Raw genomic sequence first — 12,224 nt, 5'->3', positions numbered from 1 at the left:
CACGTGATAGAATCCAAAAAGTTTTCGCACGTTAGCTCCCTTTTCGTAGACCAGGTCACATATGTTAACTATAGATTCGAACCCCTAAAGCTAACCCTTCGAAGAGCGTACGTATGTAATCTGTTACTTAATATCCAAACCAGATTTTGGAGAGTGAAATATTTTGAAGAATCCCGCTTCCAACCAATTTATGTTCCACAAATCTCGTTGATATACTTTAGTGTGGTGGAACTCAGAAGCTATAGGTAATGAAGCACATGATCTCTACCAAACATAGACCACATGTTCTAAAGAATTATGGTCTTGAGCGCAGTCTGAATATTTATTGCAGGGTTTCGCATGTTGCCATGAGATGATCGGCTTTAATGGGGTCTAACGATAAGCTTTTGATATTATAACCGCTCTACGATTTTATCATAATAATAAAAACACTAACTCCACTCTAGACAGTGAAAACTCTATAAAAATCCCAAGGAGCCGTCTTCTTGAGTCCTTCATAAGCTCACCATTCAAATTTTTATCAGAGAAAGTTGATTTATCTGAGTCCAACTGTAAACATATGTAATTTAACGTCGAACAGCTGATGCTAGCCGGCTGCTGTACATGTATGTTTGTATATAAAGATGCTGGTATTTTTATTTCAACACGAGAATTTTTGAATATCGTGAGAACAGCGAGCACGTCATGGATTCGACGGTCGACTGGCGGAAGAAAAGGCATTGAATGAGCGACGCCACCGAATGACGCTAGCTGGGGTGGCCACCACTGTGGCTGCAAGTGTATGAGCAAATAGTCAATAGGAAATAGAAGAGTGGAGAGGGAGAGAGTGGGAGTAAAGAGGAAGCACTACATGTATATGTAGATACATATGTAGCGGATGGCTGGCTGTTGCAGATGATGACGACTAATTCATCTCTGCGCAATGCGAAAGTAACAGCGACGATTCGACGACTAAATTCAGTTGGAAATTAAATTAAGAACGGAACGGACGAAAGCGTAGACCGCAATAAAAAAGAGCTGCTCGTCAAATAATGTGATACGCGCTGACTAAACGAATGAGGGAACGTTATACATATATACATATATTTTTTTTATATATTCACAGTTAATGTCAAATATTAAGGGGTTTAATGTGTGATAACTGTGTTATGGTGAGAAATGTGAAGAGAATTAAAACGTAATAGATTACAAAATTACAAGATAAAAAAATTTCCAAATTCAATAAATATGTGGAGAAAATTAAAAAAAGATATTTAATTTAAATTATAATTAAAAAAAGTAAAACAAAAATTAGAATTAATAAATTAATTTTAAAAATTTGTATAAAATTTTTTAATAAGTAACATGTAAAAAAACACTCAAATTAATATTAAAAATTTAGAAATTAATTAATTAATTATTAAAAATTATAAATTAGAAAAAAATTTATAAAATATAATTAAAAATTATTAAAATTAAAATAAATTAAATAAAAATTAAGAAAATTAAATCAAAATTAAAAAAATTAATAAAAATTAGAAACTAAAAACAAAAATTTCAAATTAAAACATTATATAGATAAAAAAATTAATAACCAAAATTAAAATTTAAAGGAATATCAGAACACAAAAATAAATAAAAAAGTTAATAAAATAATATAATTAAAAATTATTAAACTTAAAACAAATTAAATTAAAATTAAAAAAATTAAAAAATAAAATTAATATTGAAAACCATATGTGAGTACAAAACAATAAAAAAAACTTAAAAAAAATTAATTAAAAAAATTACAATTAAAAAATTCAAAATTAAAATTGAAAAGGAAGTGTAAAAACAAAAATATATGAATATATGCATAAATTTGCAAAAAACAATTTTTAAAGATCTGGTAGCATACAAAAGTGATTAAATGACCACCAAAAATAATATAAAAATTAAAAATTAGAAAAAAAATATAAAAAATAAAAATTGAAGTTGCAGCGTAAGCAGTTTTAAAAATAAAATCACTCCACACTAGAACTTATGAACGCACTTACGTGAACCGTCCGGCCGTTAGCAACTGGCTAGAAATCCACCAAATAAAAAATTAGCAATAAAAGATAATTTTAAGCAAACTTAATCAAAATTAAATGCAAACATGTCGAACACACCGTCAGTGCGCATACAAATGCCGCCAACCATGCAATCGCCACGGTTGGCGCTGCGTCCACCGCGTTTGAATCTCTCCGGCGTCACTAGTTCGGGCTCCAATCAGTTGCATCCGCCCTTAACCGGCCACCCATTGGCCACACATCCACAGACTGGACTACCGTTAACCGCACAAACTAAGGAAAGCGAACAATGGCCTTTCTTCTCGGCATCCGATTTCGCCAGAGGTTTCTCCGATTTCGTGGACTTCACCAAGGCGGGCATGAGTTTTGGCGAAAAGTTCACCTTTGGTCTCTACGAGAAGCTGAGCAAGTGGTCACGCAAATGGTTTACACATATTTTCTTATTCATTGTCATGGTGCTTTTTAGTGCTGGTGGTGCGATGGTATTTGTTGTTGTCGAAGGTGAGCGGCAGAAATATTTTTTAAATTTATTTGATAACAAATTTTTGGAGAAATGCTTATTTGAGTTAATTATGCGATAAATTGTGAGAATTATTTAATTGTGAAGTTTATTTTCTGCATTTTAACTCTTGGTTAATCATATAGATCTTTTGGAGCATGAAATTGCATGTACTTAATTATATATACATATGTATATGAATAAAAAAATTATTTTCTGAACTTAAAAAAATTTTTTAGACAAAAAATCTAAAAAGAACTTTTCGAAAATTAGAAAAAAAATTAAACGTTAAATTTTAAAAAAATTAGGTGGCATATAAAAGACATGTTTTGGATAAAAATTCAGCAAAAAAACTTGGAAATTTTTAATATTTTTTTTTTAATTTCAAAATTTTCAGAAAAAGGTTACAAATGTGGGATTTAAAAAATATGTTTTCAAAAAAAATTAAATTCAAAATTTAAAAAAAAAATAAAAAAAATTTTGGTTTAAAAAATTTACTTTGCAAAAAATTTAAAAATAAAAAGCAACTATTGGATTTTTCAAAAATAAGTATTGAAAACTTGTTTCTAATTGAATATCTGAAAATTTCTTTTAAAACTTTATTTGAAATCGCTATTCTGAAATGTTCTTTTAAAAAAATTAACTTAGATTTTATTTTGTTTTTATTTCAAAAATGTTTTCAAATTAGCTTAGCATATTTTCTATTTGCAAATTACTATTTTTAGCGGCAAATGCATATTATCTATGAAAATTTTTCAAAATTAAAAAAAAAAAAACAAGAAAAAACGTTAACTTCGGTTGCACCGAAGCTAATATACTCTTCACAGGTGCATTTCTTTTAGTAACTATGTGTTCAGTTTGTATGGTAGCTATATGTTATAGTTAACCGATCTGACAAATTTCCTCGGAGATTACGTTTTTGCCTTAGAAAATGATCTATATGAAATTAGGTGAAAATACATTGTCAAATGTGAAAGTTTTCCATACAAGAACTTGATTCCGATCGTTCAGTTTGACAGACAGACGGACATGGTTAAATCGACTCAGCTCAACATACTGATCATTTATATATATACTTTATAGAGTCTCCGACGCTTCTTTCTGGGTGTTACAAACATCGTGACAAACTTAATATCTACCCTGTTCAGGGTATAATAAAAAAAAATTTGGTTTTTAAAAAATTTACTTTGGAAAAATTTTAAAAATAAAAAGCAACTCTTTCATTTTAAAACAGGTTTTGAAAAAAAATCAAAATAAAATTTTTGTAATTTTGAATATTTTATGAAAAATTTTCAAAAACAATATTAAAATGTTGGTTTTAAAAAATTTACTTAAGAAAAAAATTAAAATAAAACTCTTGTAATTTTGAAAAATTTCAAATAAAAATAATATTTTGGATTAAAAAAAAAAGTCTTGCAAAATAAATTTAAAAGAAAACTCTCTCTCTCTTGTAATTCGGCATCTTTTACGAAAACTTTCGTAATTTTCAAAAACAAAAAAATTAAATTTTGGGTTTTAAAAAGTTTACCTGCAAAAAATTAAAAAATAAAACTCTGATCATTTTGGGAATTTTCAAATAAAAACATTATTTCAGATTGAAGAAAACATGTTTTATGAAACAAATTTAAAATAAAACTCTTGCAATTTAAAACTTGTATGTAAAATTTTCGAAATTTTCCAAAAAAATTTAATTTTTTTTCTTTGATAAAAATTAAAAAATAAAATAAATTTTTTAAATAAATATTTAAAATAAAATAAATTTTTTTAATTTTTGAAAAGCTAAAATAAATCTATATTTTTGATTTTAAAAAAACATGTTTTTCACAAGAAAACTCTTGTAATTTAAAAACTTTAAATAAAATTTTTCGAAATTTTCAAAACAAAAAGTTTCAATTTTTTTTTTGGAAAAAATTTCGAAGAAAACCTTTGTATTCACTTTTAAGAAACAAAGAATGATTTCAAAATAAATATTGTGGATTTTTTAAATGTGACATACTCATTTCACTTTCATGGAAAAAGTCATATATGTACATATGTAAACATGTGTGAGCATACATATGTTTTCCATCCTCATAAAAACTTACGCCAACTTCTTTGGTCCCTGTTGCTTGCCACGCACTTGCCTTTCCAAGGTCAAATACGCAAAACACATACTAAACCGGTCGTTTAATTGCGGGCACAGAATGTGGACGCCAGCATGTCTGACACTTTGGCGCTCACAAGCATGTATGTATGTAAATATGTGTGTATGTATGTATGTCTGCATATGTATCTCTGTAGAGTGTATTAGAAGTCACTTAAAGAGCAGAAGTGACTTGTTTGTCGCTTTCTTCCGCTTAGGAAAGTTCTTTTATCACATTTACGAAACGCACTTACTCGAAATTTATTAGTATATTTGTATATTATTTCAAGGAAAACTTAAAATGAAGGCAATAAAGTAGATTACTCATACGTAGTGGAAGCCACACAAATGAATTTGTGTTTAATGTATAAAATTTTTTGAGATCTAAACTGTATACATATGCGCTTGACCACATTTATTATTCCATAACACTCAATATTTAACAAAACTAATTAAAATTTTATTCTAGAAAACCAATTTAAATAATATTTCTCTATGAAAAAAATAAAAATAATCAACTTCACTTGTGTTGAATGCATTTGCATTGTATGATGAACATTAATTAACCAGAAACGCCAGTGAAAAGCACACTTTATTTATTTCTGCAAATGCAAAGCTCAGCATGGACAAACAGACACACACATGTACACAGAATTTTTAGGAAAAATACACAAACGAACGACTGTAACATTCTATTTGTTGCAATATTTATTAAGATGCGCCGGCATATTGTTAGAAGCAACTGGAAATTTGTTTACAGCCAAATTTCAGTAAGAAAGTATAACAAACAAAATGAAATGAAAACTTGAAAATTGTATACGAATCTGAAGAGAATACCTTGTATCCATACGAAAAAGCATTTTTGTACTTGTTCCCCTAAATATTTTTTAATACCGCCAAAAATTTTGAAAGTCACCCGAACTTAATGCCAACATCAATGCATAAATCAAAGAGAAATTATTAAGACAACTTTAAAAAAAAGTAAACAGTTAAAGAAATACACATCAAAAAAGGCAATAAACAAAGTGCCAATAGACGCCAGCACCAGAAGTATGCAAATTTCAAGACTTGCCGTACGCGTGTCTCAATTTCACACATGGCGCGCATAAGCAAGCAGCACACACACAAGAGCAAGCACACGCACATATACACATGTGTATAAGTTCGACATGCTGCATATAGTGTGGAGCAAAACTCACATTGATTGTTCATTGATATTCTGCTTTTTTATGGTTACTCATACGTCATGGTGTACACAAACAAATTGTTTATTTGTAAGCAACGAGAAATATTTGCCAAAGCACGCATGAATTTTTACAAGGAAGCATGTAAATAAACAGAGAAGCGTAGGGTAACAACAAACAAAGCAACAACAAAAACAACAGAAAAGAAACAAAAAATAAAACAAAAAGTGAACAAAAAATAAATAAAAAGATATAACAAAAATTCCAAAAAATTAGCGAGAAAATTTTAAAATAAACGAAAAAATTAACAATTATTAATTGTAGAACATTTAAGCACTCATTGATTTGAGTAAAAACTTAACGCTATCGATGCTGAAAAGCCCCAATCTGTTAGCGCTATAATAGGGTGGTGCACAAACATTTTGATGCACTTTGCTATTAAAACAAGAAAATTCTAATAAAATCGAAGAAAAAATTTAATTTAAATTGATAAAGAAAAAACAAATAAATGGAATTTAATAAGGAGTTATCAAATTGAGAATTTCAAAAAAAAAAATTTTTACACATCTTTATGTCTATCGAATGTACATAAAGGTAGGTGAAAATCCCCGATTTATTTTTTTTCGTTTGATACTTTGAAATATACATATGTATGTCCTTACTCACCTCTAAGAAAGTCATTCAAGTATGAGCTCTTAATTGTAATGGGAATATCCTCCGTCTTACAGTTTTGTAGTTTTTCCTTTTTATCAGTTAGAAAAATATATGTACATATGTGTATCTTACTTCCAACTACTTGAAAAAATTTCTCGTTTCATAGATAGATAGGAAATTGAAAGGTCAACAAAAATGGTTACTTACCTATTTATCAGCATAGCAAGAAAAAAATTTTATTTTGACCACCCTAATATGCAAATATTATATTTGAACACTTTCTACGAATATTTGAAATTGCTCCGGAAAAAAGCTGGGGATGTATGTATGAGCGCAATTGTAAGAATCCTTTAACTTTATATAATCGGTTCTCAAAATCTGAAATGCCTAATTTTCGAAACGCTGTTTTCAGAATTGGTGAGAAAAATTTCTTTGAAACGGCTGGATAGATCGTTTTGAAAATTTTAAACGACTTTTTATATTTATATTTGTCATATCAATATTGAAGGAATTCTTATTCCTTTTTTTAAATTTTGAATTTTTTAAGCTACTTTGATATGTAAAAATTGCCACCAAAACTAATTTTTCAAAAATCAAAAATTAAAAATTAAAAAAAAATAAATTTTAATTTTTAGTAGTTCATTTGTTTTTAAAAATTTATCAATATAAGATAAGGAATACGATTTTTGATAATAATTTCAATTTGAAATTTAAATATTTTCACCAAAAACAAATTTTCAAAAAGCAAATAATTTTTTCAAAAATCTAAAATTTGACAAGTTATGATCATTATGAAATTATAGAAAGAATAGATTTTTGACTTTGAAATGTTAATTTTTCAAATTTTCAAAAATCAAATACTTTTTCAAAAATCAAAAATTTGAAAAGTCCATTGATCATTATGAAATTATAGAAGTTTTTAAAGACACTTTGAAATTAAATTTTTTTTTACCAAAGTCAACTTTTCAAAAATCAAAATAGTTTTCGAAAACCAAAATTTTTTCAACAATCAGAATTTCAACTAGCCGTTTGTTATAAATTGATAGAAGTTATGGAGGGTATCAAATTTCTGATACTAATTTGATTTTAGGACACTTTGAAATGAAATTTTTTTCCTCAAAAACAACTTTTCATTAATAATTTTGTTTTTGTTGGAAAATAAAATTGTTTACTGACTTACTAAAAATTTTACAAGGAATACGATTTTTGATAAAAATTTCGATTTTAGGACACTTTGAAATGAAATTTTTTTTCCAAAGGCAACTTTTCAAAACTTATATATATTTCAAACACCAAAATTTTTTCAAAAATAAGAATTTCAACTAGCCGTTTGTTATAAATTGATAGAAGTTATGGAAGGAATAAAATTTCTGACACTAATTTTGATTTTAGGACTCTTTGAAATGAAATTTTTTTTCCAAAGGCAACTTTTAATTAAAATATTTTTTTTGTTGAAAAAAAAATTTTCGATTGACTTACTAAAAATTTTAGAAGGAATAAGATTTTTGATAATATTTTCTATTTTAAGACACTTTGAAATGTAAATTTTTTCACCAAAAACAACTTTTCAAAAATCAATTTTTTTTTCAAGAATCGAAAATTTTTCAAACAAAAAAAAATTTTTGAAACTTCAAAATTTTATGTTGTCCTTTGATCTTTGAGCTATTAAAGTAATAAATTGATTTGTTTTTTGGATTTGAAATAATTTTAAGCAGAAAAGTCTCCTTAACCCTCATTCATCTCTTCTCGCAGGCCCTACTAGAGATCGGCTAAGGGATCAAGCGAAACAACAATGTTTCAAAATAAATCACCGACTCTTAAAGTTTACTAAATTTTAAATGTTCTTTTTATTTATTAATGCATCTTCAAAGGAAGGCGCTTCTTTACGTTTTTTCTGACTTGCTAGGGGCTATAACCCCTTAACTGAAAGTTTACCTAAACAAAATCATGTTTTATATTTCACAACTTCAATAAATAATGAAATTTTAACACATGTTACTCACATAGTTTGCGCTTAAAAGTAGGCAATGAATACAAGTAAGCATACAAATTGATTCCATTGATTAGTAGAGCCTTCTCTAGAGTATCGCATATGCGTCTTCTCCAAAGCTTTATCCCCAAAAGAAATTATCCTTAGCACTCGGGGTTGTTTATATTTCATAAATTAATTTTTTCAACATAGCTTTCAGGCATTTTCATTTCGTTATTGTTGTAGTGTGCTTCCGTTTTATACATTATTATTTTTTATGCTACATATTTACTTTTAAGTAAGGCAGTACTTACAATTCACTTCCGCTGCCTACAGTAGCTAGGACGCAAGAATTCAAGTAATAAGATCGATATATGTATATCATATACGCACACAATCACAGGCACACTTTCCTCGGGAGTAATGAAGGCTTAGATACGTATGTGCTGGTGATGGACAAAACAAAAACAATAATAAACTGTTTACACAGTGAACTATGATTCAGACATGCACATAGTAGGGTGGGTAAAAAACAAACGATTTTTTCCGCTTGTTACTGTGAATTATTGAGTTACAGAATTTATATGGAAAAAATTGAATTAAAATAATTAAAATAACGGTTGAAGAATTTTTATTTTAAAAAAGTGAGATTTTGATTTTCTGCCTGATAATAAGAAAAAAATAGAAAACTGCAAGGCGCAGGGCCTTCCCGTTACAATTAAGAGATCATGATCTCTCTAATAAAGCGGTTCTTAGAAGTGTCTAAAAACAATTTTTTTAGAATAACAAGGAAAAAAAAATTTTTTGACCCACCCCAATACATAGTCGATTGTCTAAAAAACATTTTTTTAGAATACCAAGCAAAAAAATTTTTTTACCCACCTTGATACACAGTCTATCGAATGAGCTCATAATTTTTAAAAGCAAGTTAATGATATATGAAAAAAATATAAAATACAAGTAGGAAACTTAAGCCAAGCATAGGGTAGTTTATATGTACTTAACTTAAAGTAGCATACTTTTAGGCGCAGAAGCTTTTATCGGTTTTATTCAGTGAGCAGTCTAATCAAATGCAACGGTTATCAGCTCAAAAACATGTTTTAGTCACAAAATCTATTTTTTTGGACGGCACAATAAATATAAATTGGTAGTCGAAAAAGTCTTTTCGCATTTCTAAACAAATTTTAACCAATATTGTATGTTGAGGATATTTTGTAAGACACTTATTTATATAAAAATTTATGTATAAAGTATGTAAATTCAAATATTAATTATGTACTACTTACCAACCATATTTATCCGTTCTATTTATTTCAGGTCACCATGCCAGCCAAGTACAACTGGATTTGAGCTATCAGCGGAGAGAGTTTTTAAAGGAAATGTCCAGTTTGGCGTCCGATCGGGCTTTGCTGGTAAGTTTGCAATGGAAAAAACGAATAGAGAAACATTTAATTAATTAAATTAATTATTTAAAAAAGTAAGGCATGAATTAACAATAAAAAACTACTAAAATTATAATAAAAATTTTTAGCATTTATTATTTTTTTTTAATAAAAATCTTAATTTTTTAATAAAATTTTACTTCTTATACTTTTTGCTTAAAACAATCAGTCTGACCGCCAGCTGTTAGAGGGGAAAGTGGTAAATATCATGCGCAATCATAAGGAGGCTATTAACTCATTCATAAATAATGAAAAAACTTTTGAGGAATTGGAAAAACAGAAGAATCCTTGGACTTTTATGAATTCAATGTTCTTTTGCGGCACAATTTATACGACAATCGGTGAGTATTTGCAGTAAATGAAATTAGAATTAAGTACTAAGTATTACAAAAAATAAATATAAAAACTAACTAAAGAGTGATTCAATTCGAGTTCCCTACTTTTTTTAAAGAAAAAACACAGAAACTTCAAATTAAATAGGAAATGTTTATTATTATTCGAAAGAACATGCTTTGGGATTTATTTTTTGAGGTTTATCTCCTTCAAATGTTGGTCACGGCTTTGTCTCAGCTAGTCCATCTCTTGAGTATGATTTTCGATGACTCGTTCGAGTATTTCGACTAGTGATTGCCGAATGATACCCGTGTTGTTTTCCTCCAAGTTCTGAAAAGAAGCGCGATTGTCCGCATAGACTTTAGACTTTCAATATCCCGAACGGAAAAAGTCTAATGTTGCGATAACACACGAGCTTGATGACCAATCGATCAGCCCAAAACGTGAAATTATCTTCTCACCGAAGTGTTCTCTCATTAAATCTATTGATTCATGCGATGCGTGGGAAGTGGCGCCGTCTTGCTGAAACCAAATGTCGCCAAGATCACGAACTTCAATTTAAGGCACCAAATAGTGGATTATCTTGGTCCACACTCAGCTACGGCTGCAATATTTTCTTCACTACGTGCTGGACGTGATCTATTCGGTCTAATATTATCCAATAATGAATGCTGGGTCTCAAGAGGGTGACCATAAGTTGAGCGTAGCGTTTCTAAGCACACAAATACTTATACTTATATGTGGTTACAGTTATGAAATACATATAAGAAACTTATATATGTTTGCTTTCACCCATGTACTTATATAGTTTCGTGTGTTGAGTGGGCATTTTTCGCAAAAAAAAACAGCAAAACTACACAAAGACACAATAATTTTTAGTAGAAATATTTTAGACGCCATTTGTTGACGATTTTGACGCACACGCAAAATTTTATTTAAAAACTACAAAAAAAAAATATTGAAAAAAATTTTCCGAACTAAAAATATATAAGAGAATTTTTATTACACTCGAGTCGACCTATTTTTAGTGCGTCGACTGCTTGCACTTAAGGAAGACATGAACCTATGTATATATATATGTATATATATCCGTAAATAAATTAATACAAACTAGTGTAAGTGTTAGTATGATTAAAATTACAAGTTCGATAGTTTGATTGTTGTCACTTCACGAATTCTTGTTTTTGTAGTTGTCTCTTGAAAGCCTATTTGATTTAAATTGAAGCAATGTCGTAAATTTTAATTAAAATTAACATATCTTCAGCATTTTTTCTGTTTTTTATGTTGCTTCTTATGGATTTTCTGAATAAAAGAGAATTTTGAAATTTTTAGAAATAAAAATTAAATAAAAAATAAGTGAAAAATCTCCAATCTTAAGGGTTTTAGAATTCTCAGGGGTATAAAAAGTATTTATTTATGCTTTGTGGGCAAATTATTATTATATTATTATTAAAAAAAAGCTACAAATGAATCATTTTAACTCACATTCACTATTGCCTATCTCTCTCTCTCTCTGCAAAGCTCTCTTAGATTTTTCTACTCATTAAAAGTACTCACTAAGTGCCTCTTCAACTGATTTTCGGCACTGCTAAATATAGTTTAGAAGACGAATGTTGTTGTTGTTGTTGCTGAGTTAACAGTCCTTGCCAGGATAAAAATCCGAGCCCGTTCCGGTTACTTAGACCAGACTGTCGAGGAAGTGAGATAGGAGAGTATTTGAAGATGAATGCTGTTACCTAGGTTTTTTTATATTCGTAACCTTACCTTCTGCATTAAATTTCTTTCGCCTACTTATTACAAGTAGCTATAATTCTCCAAATGTTTATGTAAAATATAACATATATAAAAATATACATATCATATATGTCGAAAAAGTCTTTTCGTATTTTGTCAATAGATGTCGTTGCAGTCGTATATCTCCAATGCTACCAATCATATTGTGTCATACCATATAGTGTTGGAAAGGTGAGATTTTAAGCTTCATTTAAACA

General features: G+C 28.6%; 1 protein-coding gene across 1 annotated transcript; it reads left to right on the top strand.

Annotated features, from left to right (window-relative positions):
- Positions 1–2,116: 2,116 nt before the first annotated feature.
- Positions 2,117–10,258, top strand: LOC126755870 (uncharacterized). Its single transcript, XM_050468586.1, has 3 exons — positions 2,117–2,531; positions 9,776–9,870; positions 10,070–10,258. The coding sequence occupies exons 1-3, from the start codon at positions 2,117–2,119 to the stop codon at positions 10,256–10,258; spliced, it is 699 nt and encodes a 232-aa protein (XP_050324543.1).
- Positions 10,259–12,224: the final 1,966 nt, after the last annotated feature.

This window comes from Bactrocera neohumeralis, chromosome 4, assembly GCF_024586455.1.
Source record: "Bactrocera neohumeralis isolate Rockhampton chromosome 4, APGP_CSIRO_Bneo_wtdbg2-racon-allhic-juicebox.fasta_v2, whole genome shotgun sequence".
Taxonomy (NCBI): Eukaryota; Metazoa; Arthropoda; class Insecta; order Diptera; family Tephritidae; genus Bactrocera; species Bactrocera neohumeralis.
This window is presented reverse-complemented; position numbering and strand designations above follow the sequence as displayed.

Bases quoted from the DNA above. Each gene is read 5' to 3' on its own strand.
- LOC126755870 (XM_050468586.1), top strand. From the start codon at position 2,117: ATGTCGAACACACCGTCAGTGCGCATACAAATGCCGCCAACCATGCAA. The intron at 2,532-9,775 runs GTGAGCGGCAGA...TATTTATTTCAG, and splicing joins GGTATTTGTTGTTGTCGAAG to GTCACCATGCCAGCCAAGTA. The intron at 9,871-10,069 runs GTAAGTTTGCAA...TAAAACAATCAG, and splicing joins CGTCCGATCGGGCTTTGCTG to TCTGACCGCCAGCTGTTAGA.